This window comes from Hyaena hyaena, unplaced genomic scaffold (assembly GCF_003009895.1).
Source record: "Hyaena hyaena isolate Hyena2069 unplaced genomic scaffold, ASM300989v1 scaffold_231, whole genome shotgun sequence".
Taxonomy (NCBI): domain Eukaryota; kingdom Metazoa; phylum Chordata; class Mammalia; order Carnivora; family Hyaenidae; genus Hyaena; species Hyaena hyaena.
In genome coordinates, this window is record NW_024080862.1 from 78,510 (window position 1) to 101,469 (window position 22,960).

Below are 22,960 nucleotides of genomic sequence, written 5' to 3' on the forward strand. Positions count from 1 at the left end.
TTTTTCAAAAAACCGACTCTTGGTTTCATTGATCTGTTCAATTGTTTCTTTGGTCTCTATGTTGTTTATTTCTGCTCTAATTTTTACTATTTCTCTTCTTCTACTGGGTTTAGGGTGTTCTTGTTGCTCTGCCTCTAGTTCCTTTAGGTGAGCTGTTAGATTTTGGACTTGCGCTTTTTCTAATCTCTTGAAATAGGCCTGGAGAGCAATGTACTTTCCTCTTAGGACTGCCTTAGCCGCATCCCATAGATTTTGAATTGTGTTTTCATTTTCATTTGTTTCCATATATTTTTTAATTTCCTCTCTAATTGCCTGATTTGTATTTTTAATGATTTATACAACTTCATATATGTTTCTTGGGCTGGGATTAATTTACAGTATTAATCCCCATCCAGTCTTTAATCTGAGATGAAATATAGTAAGAAAACAGTTCTTGTGTCAGAGATCATGTTAATGGAGAAATTGTAATAGAATTAGTTACTTTTAAGTTCTTTGGCTTGAGAGCCAGGTGATTGGTAGGTAAATCAGCAAGTGTTCTAAAGGACTGGTTGCATACTGGGTAAGTGAGCGGGTCACTTTTCTGAGTTACTTGCAAGGCTCTTTTTTTCTTGAAGACTAAGTTTAGCATTATTTGGCATGTGCCTCGATCACCCAGGGCTTCAGAACCGGGAAGAGGACTTAGACGTTCCAGAATCCCAATTCCTACAAAAGCAGATGAAGTTTTATAACCTCCATTGTTGGTTTCTTTCATTCTTCATGTGCCTTTTCATGTGTTCTGTTGCATAAACTGAAGCCTACTTCCTCTTGCTTGTCACACTTAGAGGTAGAGAGCAGCTGTTAAGAATTCTTTTGGATAGCTCAAAAGCTAGATGCGACTCTCCCCATGTCTTCAGTCTGCATCCTCACAAGGTGCACTTTACATCTCTATGCCAATTTGGTTGCTCAGAAAATTAGATGAAAGGTAGGAAAGATAGTCAGTGGGCACTTGAATAATCCTTGCCAACGTAAAGTGAGAAGGATGCACCTATTGATTTTCTTTTCCTTTCACCTCTAACCACCGTCTCAGGTTCTGGAAATTGTCTGATCTTTAGCAGTCTGCTCCAGTTTAGGCTGTCTCCTAGGTCAGTGGGCCCCTGTTCGGCCAGAGGATAAGATCTGATAGCCATGTAAAGATACCACAGATAAATGATCTGGGGCTGTGGAGGGGGGAGTGAGTACCTCTCAAGTTGCTCTCTTCTAAAGAGTTTGTTGTGATCTGGATTCTGGCCCCCAGCCTTTCAGGCTCATAAGTTATTTGTAGTTGAGTCCACCAAGTGATTAGGTTATAAAAAAAAAAAAAAATAGGGTGTTCAAAACCCTAAACAGTAACCAGAATAAAAACTGGAATACCATGTCTGCTTTCCAGAGCACTGTGATCTCAGTGTTAATGACACCTAGGATACCGTATGTGAAATCTTAGGGTTTTTGGGGTACATGAATTTGGCCAAAGCAATGAGATCATCTTGAGGTCTGTCTGGGTTGCAGTGGAACTCTGTTGACTCCCCAGCCAAGCTGTGAGAGTACATGTTCCTTGTTTCTAGGATATTTTGATCTGACAGATTCAGTGCCTGTGACTGTTCTATGTGACATCTCTCTTACTCCACTTCTGCATCCCTTCTTACCTCTCCATTTCCAAATCATTCTTATCCTACAACTCTTGTCACTGTCTCTATTCTAGCCACCACTTTTCTGGTTGTCCTAATTATCATAATTCCAGGTTTTTAGTTGATGAGATTGCTTCCTGCTGACACATAGATCAGCACCTAAATTTATTATCCTATTAGCAGCTAATCTCATTCACAGAGTCTTAGAATCACTTCCTAACTCCATCTGGGCTTCACCTTCCAGCGTTCTAGCCACTGGCTACAGTGGTAACCCTTGGGGGCAGGGGAGAGGATGATTTCCAGGAGATTCTTACTTTATGCAAAACTCCTAAGGTACATATAAGTAATGAAGTGGAAGCCAGCTCACCTGGGGACACATTACAGTTTCTCCCATGTTCTGAACAAAGCCTTTGGGATCATCTGGAAAATATGAAACTCATAGTCTGAAGCAAAGCTCAGTTAGCCCCACAAAACATCCCTTCTTTTCCTTGAAGTGCAGTGATTCCCTGCAGGGAATGTGAGGTCTGCTCTGCTGCTCTCTTTACAAGCCATTGTAAGATTGAACCAACAACTTGCTTCCCACATTTTAGCTTACTCCTGGCATAAAGCATAGCACCTCTTAGCTCATTCATTTTCAGCTGGTGAGACATCCTGACACAAGGTCTCTTTTGGTGACACTTGTTTCTAGTCTGCCATTGTTCCCGTAGATTTATCTGGGTCCCTAAATGTATGGTTTATGTAGTTCAACCCTCTCATTCAGTGAGTGTTTGCTAGGGCCCAATCAGGCCCTGGGCTGGAGGCTGAGGAACAGAGAAAAAGGCAACTCAGTCTCCCAGATCTCGGTCTGTATTTAATAAACCAGTTCTCTGGGTTATTGAGGTTATCTTTTCTTAAATAGCTTTCTAGAATGTTTCTTCAGAACAGCATATAATTTCTATATCAAAATTTTTCTCAAGAAAAATGCTGAACTTTGCATATTTTCCTCCAGAAAAAAAGTGTGACTCTTTATGTCATTTCTAGTACTATGAAACAGGGTGGAAATGTGGTTCTGAGTAAGAAAATACTTTTATTTTTGCAGGTCTTATCATTTCTCTGCAGCTTCTCCGTGGAGACATGGAACAGATTAGGAGAGAAAATCCCATGATATTTAATAGGGGATTGGCAATTACAAGAAAACTGGGATTTCCTGATGTCATCATGCCAGGTAGGCCACACTTCTTGGGGCTGGGTTGGGAGACGGGTTAGAAGGATGGAGTCCGGTGCTCCTCTCATGAGCAGATGGTAAACTGTGATGTGGAGGAGCCCTGCAGCCATTAAAAGCCTCTCCCAAACAAGGTTGCTGACTACAATCTGGAGTCAGTGGCTCCTTTGTTGGCATCTTTTCCAGAAGCCACCACATCATATCCACCAACATGACATCTGCAACATGACAATCCAGCAGATGGGCTTTGTTGTCTCCTGTAGAGACTTGAGTGGTAGGAACCAAGGAAGGGCTGGGGGAAGGGGGGGAGGATGCCTTATACTTTCTTCTCTTCCATTACATTTGTTAGAAAATTGACTCATAAGAACTTCCTCTTTAAGGCGAAGAACATACCAAATATGTGCCTATAATATTGATGAATCCAATTCATGCAGGAAAAGCAGATATATTTTGATGTATCAGAAAACAAATAGGGCAAATGGTATAAGTTAGGCACTAGGTAAGTACTACGTAGACAGTTTCTCAGGAATTGGCTCTCTATTCCCATCTAATGCCCAATGGAGCCAGGGCAGAAAGTGGGAATGCATCAACCGTCACATTTTATTCTAGCAGGTCAGTCCCAGGTTCACATTTCCTAGTCAGGCAGGTACAGGCAAAGCATCCAAAGTAGATCAAAACAAGCCGTCAAAGTCACGGGAGCCATAGGGAGTGAGGGAAGGACAGGCATCACTCAGATGGAGGGCAGGTGTTCTGATAAGCAGAGAAGATGTGAACAAAGAGAGGGAAATCAGAACAGGCAAATAGCTGGTTTTCTGAATGGATTATAGGAGTAAAGGACCTACCTTTTCCATTGAGTTTTAATGACCTGGTAAAAGCTTGTTTGCTTCTGTTTGAAAGAGCCAGGGCAGGCCAGACTGAACTGATTGTCACCATTCTACATATCAGCTATTTGGAGTTCTTCATGGTGTTCTAAATCCCCTTGCTGGAAATATTTGTCAGCATAAACCCAAAGGGGACTGTGGCCTAAGCACAGAGAAGGCCCATGTAAGGGATTCTAGCTGCCTTCCAACTTCCCACACTATGCCTGGACTTGTTTTATGTCACCTGCATCCCCCACCCATAGACACTGTGAATGCAGAACAAGCTGCTGTGAACAGCCCCCATCTCCTGCTCATGCACACAGAAGAATCTGTGTGGGATTCTAGGCCACTGAATCAGTTCCATGTTTCTCTTTAAATGCTTGGGAGACTTTATGCTTATGAAGGGCCTCCATCTGACTGTTGGAGAACAATGTCCTTCACAATGTCCTCACACCATTCCTCAGCCCTGGTTATTAGGACAAGAAGAGCCCAGGCATAGTCCTGGGTCCTTGACGAAATGTCATGGAAGAAAGAAGAAGTGGTTACCAAAATTGATCTCATGATTTTGTTTTTAAGTTAGATACCCAGGCTCATGAGATGGAATCATATATTCTAAGAGATATATTTAAAGTCCTTCCTTTCTTTTAAGAACTTGTTAAGATTTGGACATTTGGACATTTCCTTCCTCTTAGCCTTCATAGAGTATTAAAACCAAGTGAAGAGAGACTAAAAAGGAACAAAACTCAGTGAAAAAAATTCTTAAGCAAAGTTTGATTTCAAGAGTTATGTTGTCCAACCCTCATCTATGGAAAGAAATCTTCTTGTACAGCACCCTGCATCTCTTTGCATCATTGACATAAAGTCTTATAAAGGACTTCTGGGTATGCTAGACATGTCTGGGGAAATCAGCTGTATCAGGCATTGGTAATGCAGGCTGACATTAAGGGAGTTTTCCCTCCCCCCTGGGCAGCTAAGGGGCCATTCATATCATTCGCCCCCACAGGGCTCAGACACAGGGCAATCGTGGGAGGTCCACGACAGTCCTGTATGTATGCTGCTTCCAGGGTTGTCTGCCTTTGAGTACTAAGCGCTAGAACTGAAAGTAAGGATTGATTCACAGTCAGGAAGCAGTCCTTTGTGCATAATCTGTCTCCCTCTCTACTCTTCTTCCCCCTGAAGAAAGACTTTTTTGCAGATGGCCACTCCCAGGGTTGTGAGGTAACAACTGATTGACAGACCTCTTAATGCACTCCAAGATCTCATCAGAGTGGGTTTGCCATTCTCAGGCCTGGTCATAGGGCTGGCCTGCATGTATTACTGGTGCAACAGTAACAGTGTGCAGGAATGTTTTACATTGCAGTTCCCTATCTAGGGAAATCGTGTAGCCAGAACTCCCTTGATGAGACTCCCATGGCCATCCATCCACCTGCAGCTGATCCATCTTTCCCTTGTAGGAGTATTGCATCTGGGCCGTAGCAGTCCTTCAGTCCTTACGGTGCTGGTGTGACCAAATTACAAGAAGTTGCAACTTCTTGCCACATGGACATATATACGAGAAATGAACAAGGCAATGAATTATGTCAGTAACTGTGAGCATTTCAACACTTAAGTAAAGAAATTAGAGTAAATGGAAAAAGTATTATTACTCATAAACTATGATTCTTATTTTAAAACAGCATTTGATAGAAATTTCCAGGCACTCATATATAGAGGTCTTTTTTGTCAGAATGGCCCAGATAGGGCTTTCTCAAAGTATATTGACAGAGCTTAGAGCTTTGAGTTACAGAGTTCAACCAGGCTCTAGCCACACCAGTATCCAACATACCATCTTGTAAATGGTCTCTCTGATGGTCTCCCATTGCTTTCCATGGGTGTGTACATACACACCATGTGACTGCTATGAACAGGAAATGTGCTATTCTGCCACAGCTGAGGTCCTGACTATACAGCCATCCAGCTCTGCTCATGATCTGTGGTAGCAAGCAAGAGGCAAGAATGCTGTTGCTGGTGCCCCAGGAGGTCCCAGAAAAGGCACACTCCAACCCAGGAGATGACATTCTAGACTATAGAAGAACAAAATAGATACGGGAATTTATGCCTAATTTTGAAACTAAGCATTCACAGCCTTTATTGGTTGGTCACCATATTCCTGAGGGTATGTCTTCCTTCTCTCCAAACTCACTTAGTTCAGTTCAAAAGCTAATAACTCCTTTCCTAGATTTTTTTTTTTCAAGAAAATGAGCAGGAAAGACTAGAGTAGGACAGGTGTTCCAGGTGAACAAGTTGGAGTTAACATTGTTTCCAGTAAAGTAACTAAAATAAAACTTTAAAGAGAACTGCTGGCCAAAAGACTATAAACTGAAAGGAATGATTTAAAATCTTTTGCTCAAGAAGGGGCTATGCTCTCCTGCAGACCGTGCCCAAGCCAGCAGAGCCGGGACCACCTCCTACATTCCTCTGGAATTCTTAGCTTTCCTGGAAAGCCTGTTCCTCAGAGTCAGTAGGAGTACAGAGTTCTGTCATGGCTCAGTGAGAATTACTTGTTTTAATTTGTTTTCTAAGTCTTGAATTTTTAAGGCTTTTCATTTACTGTGGGCAATATGGGACAGGTTTCATATGAGTTTTTTTAAATGGTCTTCGTCTTGGTAGAAGAAACCTGATTTTGAGTTAATATGCTCTGGCTGAGGGCTAGGTTTTTCCCAAAGCAGTAGTTTTCCAGCATTAGTATGTATCCAAGTCACCTGTAGGGCTTGCAGAAACAAACTGCTGGGCCCACCCCCAAGAGTTTCTAATACAGTAGGATTGGAGTGGGACCCAACAATTTATAGTCCTTACAAGCTCTGAGATGATGGTAATCTTGCTAGTGTGGGACCCCTTTTGAGAACCATGTCCTAGAGAGGACTCTGCCTTAGGGAGGCTTTGTCCCTCCCTAAGTCAGACCTGACACAAATATTGCTCTCTGGGTTGCTCCAAACTTGCCCATTAGAAGGCAGCTCTACAGGCATGGCATCCTTCTAGGGGACCCTCTGATTCTTGCTCTTGTGCTTAGAAATACACTCTGCCCTTTGCTTTGACTCTTGATAAAAAGTGCATGCTTCATCACCGACCTGCAAGTGATTTTTTTTTTTTTCTCTCTTTTCCTGTTTGTCTTAATTGTTCTTGTCTCTCTCTGTGCTGTCCCCTCATTCTTGCCCCTTTCTTTCTGGTGCAGAGATGAAGATAGTTGGGTGTAAGTTCCTGCTTTTGTGTGCCCTGTCTGCTTTTTGCCTGCTTTGTTTCCATCTTCATTTGTTTCATGGAATGTTGCAATACTTGGGTGGGGTATCATGTACATTATTAATCCTTCATCAGCCTCACCTTTTGGGGTAACTGACATAAAAAAAAGAAGCTACTAGCCCAACCTAGAAGACTGTGTATTACTTTAGGTGTTAATTAAGATCTGAGGAAACTAAGAACATAGTGGAATGTTTAGAAACTTTAACAAGTCCCAGGTGTGTAGCTACAGGGAAATATTTGTATGAGACACTGAAAAGAAAATGAGTAGTGCTTATCCCAGACTATACAGAATCAGAAAGGTAGAAAGCTGCTCTTTTCAGCTCTGTTGGACATGTCTCACACAAAAGACAAACACAGAGACATGACTTTTGAAAGAAAGCTCTCCTCAGGGAGAGTGATAAAAGTATTTACCACAAGTAGTAGTGGTCAGTCTGTCAAATGAGGCTTTGGCAATATCTAAGGGATGATTTAGGAATGATCACATCTGGTCTGACAACAGGTTGGAAGATCATTACATCCTTGACCCAAGAAAGGAATACCCATATGTAATGATGTCAGACCGTGCCCATTCTTGTCTTCCTATTAGAACAGGGAACATCACTGACCTTGTAACAGTAGAAACCAGTAGAAGTGTGACACTGAAGACATGATTTGAAGGTAAAATACCCTTGAGTATATTTCTTTACCCCAGTTCCTTTCTCCAGCAGCAACTGTTGTTAAACATTTTCTTCTGTAAACATCCTGAGATAGTCTATGCACATACCGTGTTTCATTTTTGTTTTAATTTCTTTCTGTGCAAATGATAGAACACTGTGCCCATTGTCCTGAGCTAAGAATTCTTGCAAATTGTTTCATGTTAATCATGTGGGACCACCTCTGTTTTGTCATTGTTTTTAATGGGTGCATAAGGTTCTACTTTCTGGGTGTATCACAATTTTTGTAGCCCTTTCTTGTATGTATTTAGATTATTTCCAGTCTTTTGTTATTACAATGATTCAAAATAAATATCCTTGTATTAAAAAAAAAAAGAAAAGAAAGTAAAGAACCTGTCTTTCTTGGATACTCTGAAGAATTCCCCCAAGAGTCTTTTTTTGGGGGAGGGAGAGGCCTCTTCTTTAAAATAGCAGGCACCTGGGTGGCTCAGTCAGTTGGGCGACAAACTTCCACTCAGGTCATGATCTCGCAGTTCACAAGTTCAAGCCCCACATCAGGCTCTGTGCTGACAGCTCAGAGCCTGGAGCCTGCTTTGGATTCTGTATGTCTCTCAATCTGCACCTCCCCTGCTCATGCTCTCTCTCTCTTTCTCTCTCTCTCTCTCTCAGAAATAAATATTAAAAAATAAAATAAAATAAAAACTACAACAAAATAAAACATTGGTCATATGCCTGAAATTGTCTAAGTCGAATGGTTGTTAATGTCTCCATATCTCCATGATGCTGTCAGGGGATTTCACCTTATTCTACAAGAGATAAAATCGGTGCCATCCTGAGCAGGCTGCTGTGTCTGCTGAGAGAAGGTTAGTTCTAGTTTCACATGGTCTTAAGGGAAGGAAAGCACTATTCCTCCTAATCCTATCTAGAAGTAGATAAGGTATAAATAAATAATACAGTGTTAAATACTAGTATCCTTGAACCCAAAGCCTCCTAATGTATAACTAACTTCTACAGAAGGAACATGAATGTAATAAAGAGTCCAAATAAGACTGAGTACCCAAACCTGTGTCAGCTGTCTTGGATTATTTCTCCTGGGATGGAATTCCACATAGGCTAGAACCATGTAGCCCCAAAATTCCTAGTAAATCTGGGATATCTGGCAGGAGATTCTGTTGCTAGAAGATGCTCTGGTGGCCAAGCCAGACCTCAGAGGTTCTGAAACCTCTCCAGAGACTGCTCTCAGAAGAGATGTGCAAACACACTGTGAGCTTTGTTTCTCCAGTGTCATACTAGGATGTAGGGCTTCAGAGGATCACACCTGGGCAGTGAGATGTCCAGTTCTCTGTCACTGCTGGATGCTCTGTCACAGTGCTTTCAGCCCCCTAAGATTTCTGATAGCTGAAGAACACTTTCCTTCTAAGACTTCCCACTCCATAAAGACCCCAGAATGTTTCAGGCCAATCCCTGACATAATAAGGTGGTTTCAGGTTCATTACCTTGCTCCTTCCTAGCAGCTGCTTATATAGACTTACAAGAGTCTGTATTTTTGATGTGTAGTTGCAGCATAGTAAAACTGTTCTTGACACATAAACACCCAAGCCAGGTATCAGGAAACTATAGTCCCTGGGCCAAATCCAGCCAGCAGCCTATTTTTATACCACCTCCCATCTAAGAATGTTTTTTCACATTTTAAAAGGGTTGTGAAAACAAAGAACATGTAACAGAGACCTCTGTGACCCCAAAAGCCTAAAATATTTACTATCTGGCTTCTTACAGAAAAAGTTTGCCAACTCTGCCTACTTTTAAGTCCCTAGTTCCCTGGCAAGCAGCTATACTAACAGCTGGCTACTCTGAGGCCCTCATACAAGAGCAACCTCACTCATTCATCTTTCCATTCAAGAAACTCTGTTGCATGTCAACTGAGCACTAAACACTCAGAGATATAAGGCATTGCTGATGCTATTAGGTTCTCTGCTAACCTTGGGAAGCAGAGGACATCTACTAAAAGAGGCAGGGTTGCCCTCAATAATACCTGCTCCCACATCCTGCCAAAAAACCTCTCCCTTCCATATCCCTCTCAGCATTCCTCTGTTATGCTTAAGAGCTACCTAGCCTCCAACACCCAGCCAAATTCATCAGCAGCTTCCCAGCAAACCCCCATAGTCTGGCTCCCTGGCATTAAGCCCTGGAGAACATCAGAATTGCCTGGTGATTTTTGGTTTTGTTTAATGTATGTACACAAGCCCCACCCAAGACCAACTGGAATCTCAAATGGTAGATATTAGAAATCTAGTTTTATTAAGTTTCCTAGGTGATTAGAATACAGCCATCCACCCAGTGTTCTGCAAACCTCACAAACCACTACTGAGGCCTTCTCTTTCCCATCCTCATTGTAATGTGCCTGTCCTCATCCCTCTCCTGGTAATATTTCCTTGCAACTGGCACTAGAGTTTATAGGAGCCTCCTGGAGAGAGTGGCTTAACCCAAACGCATGATTCCAGTATAGGCTTTGTGAACATGTAACATGTAACTTCAGGGACAGCTGAAGAGCAGGGAACCTTGGAGGCTATCTGACCCAGGCCTGGGTCATTAGATCCCAGGAGCCTTTCACATTGGCTGCTTCTTGGGTTTTCTCCTAGTTCTAGGAGAATTAGTAGAGAGCTCTATTTAAATGATCCCCCAGAGAGCTTTAGGCAAGAAGGCCCCAGCAACATTAACTACCACAGTTCTCGAAATTGAGGCCATAATTTGTAAAATTGCAACCCATAAAGCGGCCTAATACCTATTCTGCTGAGAATAGCTCTGGTTTAGGCAAGTCTGTTCTCCAAATAAAGAGCAGCAAAAGATCTGATGAAATCAAGCTGCTTCAGTCTGTAACTCAGAGGGTATGTTTACTTGCATTGATAAATTGTCTCAGCAAGATATCGCTAAAGGCATTCTGCTTAAATAGAAAATTTTAAAAGAATGAAAACTGTAGGAATATCTATCTCAGCCCTTCCATTTGAAATTGGCATTTTGATTTAAAATACCCCAGAGGAGCTGCCCAGAAACCATGGGCTCACTCTATATAATCAACACGGGCCAAATTCTGTCATCATCAGTCTCCAAGATAATGCCCACTTTTGTATGAATATTCTGTATCATATATTGCTAGGAAAAACTTACATGTTTCATTTGAAAGATGTTCATTTATGGTTAACTGTTGTGTAGAGCCATGGAAATTTAAAATATTTATACAGGCTAGAATATTGCTGGTAGCCAGTATCTGCTTTTACAAGTCATGTGGATTACCTTGAGAATAACTTCTAGAGAGTGCTGGTTTAAATCAGAGTAATAGTTAAACAAAGTACCTATTCTTAGGATTAGACATTAAAATTCTCTAGACTATTCACTTTATGCCAAATCAGCCTAGAAATTTAATAATTATTTAAATTCCATAGAAGAGCTAATGTGTAAATAAAAGACTTTTATCAAAACAAGGCTCTAAGATGTCTGTTTCAGTTGTTAAAAATTTGGGGTGCCTAGGTAGCTCAGTTGGTTAAGCGTCCAGAATCGGCTCAGGTCATGATCTCATGGTTCGCGGGTTCGAGCCCCGCATCGGGCTATGTGCTGACAGCTAGCTCAGAGCCTGGAGCCTGCTTCAGATTCTGTAACTCCCTCTCTCTCTGACCCTCCCCTGCTCATACTGTCTCTCTCTCTCTCTCTCTCTCTCTCTGTCTGAAATTTAAAAAAAAACTCAAGGTGTAACCAACTTTTATTTGTCCCATTATAATACCAATTGCCTTTAGTTCCCATTTAATTTTGACTTTTACTTTCAGGAATGATTTATTCAGCTTCTGCCCTTATGGTAGCAAACTGATTTAAGTTTCCCTTCTGCTTTCCTTTCCTACCCTACCTGCACACCTGAGTGCTATTTTAATGATATGCTAGGAGGGCCCAGAGTTGGACGCAGAGATGTCCAAAGGAGGCAGATTAAAGTCCAGACTCATGAAAATTCAAAGTAGAGGCTTTTATCAAACCAGGAGGGAAGTCCATGTGAACTGCAAGTATAAACACCCTCTAGGCTGTCCTACCTATTCAGCAGTCAGTTGCATTTGTATGTGATTTTCAAAACATATTTTCCTTTCCCTTCATGGTAGCCTCAGGGCTATTTGGGGAACAAGATGTTTTTCACACATTAGAGAAAGTTCCCTGGGCTGTGAGAGAATAATTAATTGCTTCTCATTGACTGCTCTTCCCCCACTTATGCTGAAGTATATTGAGAACTTCATTATGCAACCAAATAACCATGGCTGCACTCCTAGTATAGTAAGGCCACTTAAAGAATAGAAGGTCTGGTCATGAAAACCTCCAAAGCCCAATATATATGAGAGTTCTAGTCTATCATGTTTCATGCATAAGAGACACTAAGACACTTACACAAGCAGAAGGGTAGCCTGTGTAGAAAAAAGAGCCATCATCATGTATCTGACCAAAGCAGAAAGCTTACCTGCATACCAAAAACAGTATCTGTTTATGTCATTGTGATTCCAGGTAATGAACATTTTTAGCTGTATCAGTTTTGCTAAGAACTGAGGTAGAAAGAATGTTCTGAATTGACTTGCTTTGCAAGTTAGTCTTTCCGTCACCTCTCAGTTGAATTCTTCATGCTGCTAGCACATCTTCACTTTGACCTTACATGTTTTCCTTTACCATTTTTTTCCTTTGAACTTCTTTTTCCCAAGGGACTTTACATTGTTGTTGTTGCTGTTGTTATTGTTGCTGCTGTTGTTGTTTTGAAAGTCAAAATAACCTTCTTTAGAATGTATGAATAAAACTGGTCATGTTACAAACTTAGAAGCTTAAAGCAGCCTAAATGAGCTCTTCTTCTACAAGAATAGACAATCCCATTCCCCTAAAAAAGGCAGATGTGGTCATTTCTTAGGTCATTTCAGCTTGTGGTTTGGGCTTCTCCTGCCCAGTCTCGAGCAGCAGATATTGGCAAAGTGGGCAGAAGTCAGAGCACAGGGAAGGAACAAGAGCACAACAGATTGTCACCAATTCTTTAGCACCTGTGCTTCTGGAAAGTCATCTGCTTCCAGAGCACTTGCAACACAGAAGGAAAAAAAATGACAGTCCAGTGACCTCTGTCTGGCACTCCAGCAAGGGATGGGATTTGGAGCTAAGCCTCCAGAAGGAAAAAGTAGTATATCCCCTAGTCAGACTCAGAAGGGTTGTGAGTTGGAAAGAAGAAAACCTATAAAAGAAAAAGGAAACCTTTTTTTTTTTTTTTTTTGAGGAAAAGGCAGAGTGATTAGTAGTTATGCAGTAGACATAATTAAATATTACTCCTGTTGATTCTAAAGTCTTCCCCCTTTGGAAGGCTTAGATTTCACCCATTCTCCTGGAGGGTAGAGAGACTGAGTAGTCACCTGTAATACAAAAGAAGATTCTCTGACTCACTTTTTCCCACCCTGGACAAGGTGTGGTGAACACCTTTAGAATTTAGACTTAGAGAGCACCTGACTAACCACCCTGAGTGCTGCTGCACTGATATCAGTAGAATGTCCACCGTTATTAACCAAGCTTGCAATGCTCTGAGCACCCACCTCAACCCCAGAGGATCCCAGTGCTAGCCTGGTCCTCCATACAAATAGGGCAGTGTGGCTTCTGTGGTCATGAAGACATGACATTTCTCTCCCCATAGGCGATATCCGCAATGACCTGTACCTAACCTTGGAGAAGGGGGATTTCGAGAGAGGGGGAAAGAGCGTACAAAAGAATATTGAAGTGACCATGTATGTGCTTTATGCAGATGGAGAAATACTGAAGGTAAGACTTGCCAGTCAGTTTGGAAAGGAGGCTAATCCTATAATAATTCTAATCAGTCTATGGACTTTATTCAGAGACCCATTCTTAGGCAGACTGCTCAGATCATCGCGTATGCATTCTCTGCCTTTTCTTCAAGGAAACCCTGCAGCATGCTTTGATAATGACTTCGTGTCACAAAACCTTTTTAGAAATTCTTCCCAGTCTGACCTCAATCCTTCCTGCTCCAATTTAGACCTATTCCCTCTAGTTGTGTCCTACATGTTACTTTTTCTTCAATTCTGTCTAGCATCAAGCTGCCTACTTTTGGTAACTGTTATTAGGTCCTACTCTTTCTGTTCCTTAAGCTAATAAAGGTAATAAAAAGTTGCTCTTTGGTCAAGGGTGGGGCTTAGGCACTCACTTGCTGGTACCAAGTTTTGTGACAAGGAACAACAGACTCAGGTTCTAAAAGATTATTTCCAGCCAATGCCAGTACAAGGATGCAAATATATCTTCTGTCACTCTTCATTCAAAGTGAAGACCTGGAGTGCTGTTTTTCCATTGTCAGTATGTCAGTATTTCCCTCAGTCATGTCATGGTGAAGTCATGTCATATCAAGACAAATAACAAGCCATCATTTGCATAGCACTTGACAGAAGGCAAGTCACTCTTTTATAGACCTTGTTCCTGTATGTTGACAATAGCCTTGTGAAGTAGGCAGAACAGGAATGGTTATCTACATTTTACAGAAGGAAATAGGTAAAATTAGTCAAAATCATCTCCCAACGCTAGAAATAAATGGAGGAGATGGTTTAATTGGTGGTAGAGGCACCAATTTGTGTTTCATTTTAAAAAACTCACCTCAAAGACTAAGGCGTGTCCATTGTTTGCATGGATAATGCCAAGGCCATCAGAGCTGTCAGCTGCTCAGACTACCCTTATGCAGATAGGGAGCTTCTCCTGACTATATTGCCTACAACTTCCTGTCTTCCAGGAAGTTAGGACTACATCTTCATGGCAGTATTTGGAAATAAGGGTCAAGTTAAATCTGGTCTGCCTTGTCTATAGCCAAAGGCATTCAGCCAAGGGCAACCTAAAATGCCAGTGCAACATTGTGGTAAGGAAGATTAGAAAACAGACTCTCTCCACTTTATATATTAATTAGTTTTCTAACTAGGTAAAGTGCTATATACAGTTGACTTCTGTGGAGTTTGTTGTTTCCTTTAGTAATGAGGATGAAGAGCCTATGTTAGTCATTCAGATACACTGTTCAGTTTCCCTCTAGTTTATTGAACAGTGTGTATGGTTACTTCTGCCCCATGGAAAAAGCGCATTGTTGACTGTTGATTCCTTATGTCATTTGACTGCTGATTCCTTATGTCATTTACACAGTTGTTTCCAAAAGTATTGAGTTTAAGTCAAATCAATTTTCTCATCTTGTAGATTTGGCCCAGTGAGAAAATAAGACTTGCACAAAAGAGAACGTGTCCTAGTGACATAGGGAAACCCAGGGGCTTCCTCCAGGAAGATCATACTTTATTTTGCTTCTCTCTTCCAGGATTGTATAAGCTTGGGTTCAGGAGAGCCAAATAGGAGTTCCTACCACTCCTTTGTCCTCTACCACAGTAATAGTCCTCGCTGGGGAGAAATTATCAAATTGCCCATCCCCATTGACCGGTTCCGGGGCTCCCACCTGCGCTTCGAGTTCAGACATTGTTCCAGTAAGTGAAACTTCTCTCCACATTCCTTAGAGGATATGAATGTTCTGTTGTCTCAGAGCTCTTTTCTCAGAAAGGGAATTAAGAGGGTTCTTATGGTTGGGGCAATAAAATGAGGAGTTCTGAATAAATGGGTACTCAGAGATGGGGTGTCAAGAGAGGCTGTTCTTTATACAATGACTCAAAGCCAAAAAAGGTCTGGTACTCATCCTTCCTTGTGTCTGGTCCAGACACTGGATAATTACCAGTGTCATCCTCCTCTGGATGTTTCCTGTTTATATATTAAACTGTTCTTTAAAGGGCCTCTGGATTCTCAAGACTACCAGTCTAGTTTCTCTTTGGGTCTAGTTAGCCTGTGTATCTTGGGATATAAGTGGAAATTCAGTCTAGTACATTTCTCATCATTCCTGCAGTCAGGTAGCTACCTAATTAATGAAAGGAAGGGACAAAGAAGTAAAGAATGTAAGTGATAAGCACAAGGGGAATTTCTGTTAAAATGCAAAGCGGGGATCAAAAACAACTAACACTTAGCTCTGGTTGCAGCAAAGGACAAAGGGGAAAAGAAACTCTTTGGCTTTGCATTCTCACCCCTGATGCGGGATGATGGCACCACTCTCTCAGATGACATCCATGAGCTCTATGTGTACAAGGTATGGAGGCTGGCTGTCTCTCACCTCAGCCCTCACACTCCTGAGGCCACTCTCACATATGGTTCTGAGTCAGGCGGCTTTCAGTGGGCAGGCCAAAAGATCCAAGGTAGTATGCTGGTGGATGACAGCAGGACAGCTGTGGGCAAGCTTTTGACTTGTAACTATAGTGGCCTTCCTCCCACAAGTAATGCCAGCAGGTCCTTTGTCCCCCACCTCCCACTCCACAAGTAATGGAAGCCTACTACCAGCTCCTTCGTGCCATTGACTAGTACATTCAGAGACCTGCCATTTGAGATCACGGTTTTGTCAGCTATCACAGCACAGTTGCCACCCAAAGTTGCCTCCACAGCACATGGAGGCCACCTGCCCCATCATGTTCTCTTTAAAAGGTGTGTGAGCCATTCTGGGGAGTTTCTGAACAGAAACCACTCTTCTAAGAGGACCTGAGGCCCAAGATCTGGCCTCAGGAAGAGGAAAGCAAACATCAACATCAAAAAACCTGTGACCTGAGCTTTGCACATGACATGGTTCAGGAAACATTCTGTGTTCTCTACCTTTGCCTACAGTGTGATGAGAATAGCACATTTAACAACCATGCTCTGTACCTGGGCTTGCCCTGCTGCAAAGAGGACTACAATGGCTGCCCTAACATCCCCTCCAGCCTCATCTTCCAGCGCAGCACCAAAGAGTCTTTCTTCATTTCCACACAGCTCTCCTCCACCAAACTCACCCAGAATGGTAGGTGATGGTACCTGCAGGGTGCTGCCTTCCCTGTCATCAGTGACTGTTTCCATGTTGCTGATGCATGCTAAGGGAGACAGAAATCAACTGCTGTTTCATGCCACAGTGAAGGCATTAGTTTCATCTGAAGTTGAAGAAACCACTTGGTAATAGCAGCCTGTAAGGTTTCTCATGGTTTTATTAGCCCCAGAGTTTCAGATTTCACAGATGTATCTTTGGCCTTGATGTCAGCACTAAAGAGGCTGTTGTAATGTTTGAAGCTACTTCTCTTCCTCCAGATTCCACCTGTCCTTGGCAGGGAGAGTCTGGGCTTTTTACGTGTCCTTGGCATAGCCAGTGTTCCCTATCTTTGGGGCTTGCTTTGTAGTGGACCTCCTTGCTCTGCTGAAATGGAAGGCTTTTCCAGACCGGATCATGGACATACTAGGGCGGCTGCGGCATGTCAGTGGAGAAGAAATTGTTAAGGTATGACTTCCTGTAATTCATAAATGCTACCTAAGTAAGAATCTGGGAAGAAGGTCTTACTTCACCTTGATTTCTACCAGTATGTCTCTAAGACCATTTCTCAAAATATAATTAGATGAGTAGGACTAGAGTTCTTTTTCTTTTTCTTTTTTCAGTTAGCTTCTTTTTTTAAAGTAGGTACATCAGGTTTACTACCTTTTAGAAACTAAGTTTTAAATCCTATTTTCTGACTTGTTTTTCTTCCTGGAAAGTAAAACAATAATTAGAAATACACCCTGTGCTTTGTGCTGCTTCCTCTTCCTTCCTTAGGTCTCTTTCTCATTTTCCTTATTTTAACCCTTTTACCACAAACCTGGCCTGAAGTCTTTCTGGCTCTACTCACTTGATTATCTAAAAGAACTCTAAATGCTCTCCATTAACTTGTAGCTGCTGTTTTTGCCCAGTCTCTCACTTACAGTCCATACCAGAGACCCTTCCCTACTTCCTGCCTCAGCTGCTTTCTCTAGGTACCTTTGTGACATTTTCCATCTGTGGCCTGGGCAGGCTGACAGCAGCACTACCAGTCCCCATTTGTCTTCTGTAAGGCTTCTCTGTCCACCCAGTTTAGCTCAAGAAAACTCCCAGGCACCTCCTGATTGTGAAAGCCCTGCAGAAGCCCTGTGGGATTCTGCACAATGGACTGAAGTCTGCTGAGGAAAGTGGAGGTGCTTTTGATGATCAACAAGACCAGTGGAATATAGAATAGACACTAAATTTCAGGAAGGCAGCTTGTCATCAGTGAGCATTCTTAGCTCTGTCATTATAATTATCAAATAAATTAGCAAAGATACCCTATCTGTACTTTCATTTTACAGCTCCATTGACTCAGTAACACACAACATGTCTCCAAATGAGAAACAATTTTAAAGTCTGTATACATCTGTGTATTTTTATGAAGTTTCATCTGAATTTTGTTTAAATCAGTTAATCAGATATCATAAATTTAAAAAAAAAACTCTTAAACAAGCTAATATTAGTTTTTGAAGCTTAAGATCAGTTTATTCTCAGGGCATATTTTTCTTCTAAATATATTCAGTATTGCACTGTATTTTAATTAAAAAACAAAAATAAAATAAACATATTAAAAATATCAATTATCAGGCAAGGTATTACGAAAAGTCTATGATTTTTTTTGAGAGAGAGAGAGAGAGAGCAAGCAAACATGAGTTGGGGGAGGGGCAGAGGAAGAGAGAGAATCTTAAGCAGGCTCCATGCCCGGCATGGAGCCCAACACAGGGCTCAATCTCTCAACCCTAAGATCAGGACCTAAGCAAAAATCAAGAGTCAGACACTTAACCTTGACTGAGCCACCCAGGTACCCCAACGTCTGATCTTTTTGAAGCTGAGTAGTATTGTATTCCTGATAAGAGACTGTCTTATGAGCATATCTGCTTTTAGCATCAATAATTGACCTCAAACCACCAGAAGAGAGTGTGAAAAGAATCTGCTAGCATTTTAAAATTTTATTTTTATTTTTTATTAGAATATTTCAAACACACACAAAACAAAATAGTATAAAGAGCCCTACGTGTATCTGTCACCTAGCACCAACAGTCGTCACCCTATGGGGTGATCCTGCCCATCAACACTGCCATCCAAACCTTCCACCTTAGACTTGTTTTATTTATTTTTTGAATATAATTTATTGTCAAATTGGTTTCCTTACAACACCCAGTGCTCATCCTAACAAGTGCCCTCCTCAGTGCCCATCACCCACTTTCCCCTCTTCCCCACTCCCCATCAACCCTCAGTTTGTTCTCAGTATTTAAGAGACTTGTTTTAAAATAAGCTGTAACTTGGCAAAGAGAAAGAATGAAATCATGCCATTTGCAGCAACGTGAATGGAACTGGAAGGTATTATGCTGAGTGAAGTAAGTCAGAGAAGGACAGATATCATGTTTTCACTCCTAGGTGGATCTTGAGAAACTTAACAGAAGACTATGGGGGAAGGGAAGGGGAAAAAATAGTTACAAACAGAGACGGAGGGAGGCAAATCATAAGAGACACTTAAATATAGAGAAGAAACTGAGGGTGGATGAGGGGCATGGGGGAGAGGGGGAAATGGGTGATGGGCATTGAGGAGGACAATTGTTGGGATGAGGACTGGGTGTTGTATGTAAGGAATGAACCATGGGAATCTACCCCAAAAACCAAGAGCACACTACACACTGTATGTTAGCCAGTTTGACAATAAATTATATTTAAAATAATTACGTTGTAAACCTTGTATCATTCAATTGCCTTTTGACCAACAGAATGTTAGATTTTATTTTGAAAGACTGTCAGTATCCTTGAGTATTATTCTTTCCCTTAGATTTTGCATCTTAGGAAGAAAAAGGCATATGTTAAAACCAAAAAACAAAAACAAAATGGCTTTCAGATCTTTTACCTTCATTGACAGCCCTCAGCAGCAGCTTTCTCCCTTCTCCCAGAATATTGATTTCTAGACCAAAACATGGTGTCTGTAGTTAAAACCTAGCCTACCATGCCACACCCTCATTCAAATGCCCTCTAAGATTTAGGCCACAATAAAGAGTGATGGATTACTAAACTCTTTGGGGTCCCAGGAAAGTGAACTCTTTTTCTCAAAATGAATTTGGTATCATAATCACTTAGATTGATTTTATTTCAAAATTACAATTCTACACCATGGATGTCCTTTGTATTTTAGGTAACTTCTTTCTTTCCGTAGAAGTTTTACACTTACCCAGGAGAAAGAGCCTCTCCAAATATCTCTCAAGGCCCTTTGGGATATAAGCAAATACCCAAAGTCCACCTAGTTACCCCTTAGCTAGGTGGAAGTGGGATGGGATACTAGATTAATTTTAAGTGGTGGTTTGAGTTCTTAGGAGATCTTTGAGTTTGTTTATTAGGAGATGAATTCATTGGTGTATGGAAGTTTGACCATGGTTTCAAGGTCCTAAGATCTGAGCCCCCTGGTTTTTATGTTGCAGTTTCTGCAGGACATCTTAGATACACTCTTTGTGATTTTGGATGATAATACAGAGAAATATGGCCTCCTGGTGTTTCAGTCTTTGGTAAGTCTCACGCCTGCTGACTTTTCATTGTTATTAGTTATTTCTGTCATATGTTTTTATTTATTTCTGAGAGAGAGAGAGAGACAGTATGAACAGGGGAGGGTCAGAGAGAGAGGGAGACACAGAATCTGAAACAGGCTCCAGGCTCTGAGCCAGCTGTCAGCGCAGAGCCTGACGTGGGGCTCGAACCCACTTACCGGGAGATCATGACCTGAGCTGAAATCGGACGCTCAACTGACTGAGCCACCCAACACCCATGTCATATGTTTTTATAAATCCAAGAGAAGCAATTTATTAGAGTGAGTCAGCACAAGGTACAGATGTTTCCAGTAGAAAAGTGGCTGAGGAGTATCACCCAAGGAAGACCAACCAACCTACCTACTGGGCAGATCCCTACAGCATCAAATTTGAAGAATTCAACATGGTCAGGCTCGGGCCTCAACTTTGCAGTTCTGATACCTCAGTCTCATCACTGTTGCAGAGTTGTCTAGCTCCTGAAATAGAGACCTATACCAACAAAAGGCTCAGAGACTAATAGAAGAAACCAGATGACCTGTTTTTTCACCTACAAAATAAGATATAACTGCCAGACAGAGCAGAGACTCATCAGTGCTGGTCTAAGCATCTCTCCCTTTGTGCAGTTGTTTGGGAACCAGAATCTCTGTAGGTTGCTTAGTGAGAATGTAGAGTGATTTGAATTTTCAGTTCATTTTGCTTAATATATCCAATCCCATAGGAGTGCTGTATATTCAAGAACCACATACTGTAAGTCTACCTGATAGATGAGGAGCAGAGGCAAGAGTTAAAATGACCCTTGCACAGATTGCCCCTCTGGCTTTTCTTCCTTGCTTCCTTGGCCAGCCAGTCCCATTTCTGAAGAGCACAGCCTTTTATAGGCTAATCTGGCTCAGAGTACAATCTTTTTTTTCTCTCCTTTCCAATTTTTTTGAGACACCTTAGAATGTATGCCACCTTACACAGGTATCGTTTTGCCTTTTCCTAGTCTGTATTGTGTCACCCAGCGTTATTATGAAGTGAGAGGCACAGAGTGACACTAGCACAGACAGATGACCCCCAAGTCCAGACTGGGTGGCCAGGGGCTGTGGGAATAGAGCAGACAAGGCAGAAATACAGGCATAGAATAGAAATCTTACATTCTCTGCCCTTGGAAAACACTAGAGAAAATACCAACAGTTTTTCATTTCTTAAAGAAACAAGAGTTCTGTTTTCTGCTGGGGATAAGTCCAAGGTCTCCAGTGAACTCTGGTATCCTACATCTCCTTCAGGTATTCATCATCAACCTGCTCAGAGACATCAAGTATTTCCACTTCCGGCCTGTAATGGACACATACATCCAGAAGCACTTTGCTGGAGCACTGGCATACAAGTAAGTTCATTTAGCATCATCATCAGGACTTTTGTTGAATAAAAGGATAGGATTCTGAAAAGTTCAGTGACAACCACCGTTCATTCAGCTAGCCATTTTTTTCTAATTCTGATAAAATACATAATATAAAATATACCATTTTAACTATTTTTAAAAATTTTTTAATGTTTGTTTATTTTTGAGAGACATAGAGAGAGAGAGTGGGAGTGAAGGAGGGGCAGAGAGAGAGAAGGAGACACAGAATCCGAAGCAGGCTCCAGGATTTGAGCTGTCAACAAAGAGCCTAATGCAGGGGCTCAAACCACAGACCCCACACCAGATCATTACCTAAGCTGAAGTCAGATGCTTAACCAGCTGAGCCACCCAGGCGCCCCCCCCCCCCGTTTTAACTATTTTTAAGTGTACAGCTCAGTTGCACTAATTATGTTGTGTCACCACCATCCATCTCTAGAACTTTTTTCATTTTGCAAAACTGAAATTCTGTACCCATTAAATAATAACTCCCCATCACTTCTCAGAGACTCCACTGCCCCTGAGCAACCACCATTATACTTTGTCTCTTAATTTGTTTATTCTGGTACTTCGTGTAAATTGAATCATATAATATTTGTCTTTTTGTGTCTGGTTTATTTCACTTACCGTAATGTCTTCAAGTTCTATCCATGTTGTAGCATGTGTCAGAATTGCCTTCCTTTTAAAGCCTGAATAATGTTACATTGTATGTATATACCACATTCTGTTTACCTACTTATCCATCAATGAATAATTGGATTGCTCTCACCTTTTAGTTATTGTGAATAATGCTACTATGAACATGAGTATACAAATGTCTCTTTGAGACCCTGATTTCAGTTCTTTTGGGTATATACTCTGAAGTGGGATTGAGCACCATGCTTTTTTTTCACAGCAGCGGTTGCCCCATTTTACATTCCTGCCAGCAGTGTTCAAGGGTTCCAATTTCTCCACATCCTCAAGCAAAGACTTTTTATTTTTTGTTGTGTTTAGAGGGGGGAATTTTTTCTTTTAGAGTAATCATCCTAACTGGTATGAAATGGTATTGCATTGTGGTTTTGATTTGCATTTTCCTAAGGATTAATGATGCAGAGCATCTCTTCATGTATTTATTGACCATTTGTATATCTTCATTGGAGAAAAATTTATTCAAGTCCTTTGCCAATTTTTACATATTTTTTTTCTTAACATTTATTCATTTTTGAGAGACAGACAGATTGTGAGCAGGGGAGGGGCAGAGACAGAGGGAGACATATTTTGAAGCAGGCTCCAGACTCTGAGCTGTCAGCACAGTGCCCGATGTAGGGCTCCAGCTCATGAATCGCGAGATCATGACCTGAGCCAAAGTCAGACACTTAACCAATTGAGCCACCCAGGTGCCCCTGCCCATTTTTAAAAAATGTTTACTTATTTTTCTTTAATGTTTTATTTATTTTTGAGAGAGAGATAGAGACAGCATGAGCAGGGGAGGGTCAGAGAGAGAGGGA

At 41.5% G+C, this 22,960-nt stretch overlaps 1 protein-coding gene across 1 annotated transcript in view; it reads left to right on the plus strand.

Moving 5' to 3' along the window:
• Positions 1 to 22,960, plus strand: part of DOCK3 (dedicator of cytokinesis 3) — a gene marked incomplete at its 5' end in the record, with an annotated part of 183,663 nt that overhangs the window by 71,101 nt on the left and 89,602 nt on the right. The window contains 8 exons of the mRNA XM_039243629.1: positions 2,722 to 2,847; positions 13,320 to 13,444; positions 14,982 to 15,144; positions 15,685 to 15,791; positions 16,358 to 16,529; positions 16,900 to 16,997; positions 19,991 to 20,074; positions 21,361 to 21,461. Of these exons, the coding sequence (XP_039099560.1) occupies positions 2,722 to 2,847; positions 13,320 to 13,444; positions 14,982 to 15,144; positions 15,685 to 15,791; positions 16,358 to 16,529; positions 16,900 to 16,997; positions 19,991 to 20,074; positions 21,361 to 21,461 (976 nt within the window). The remainder of the gene's footprint in view (positions 1 to 2,721; positions 2,848 to 13,319; positions 13,445 to 14,981; positions 15,145 to 15,684; positions 15,792 to 16,357; positions 16,530 to 16,899; positions 16,998 to 19,990; positions 20,075 to 21,360; positions 21,462 to 22,960) is intronic.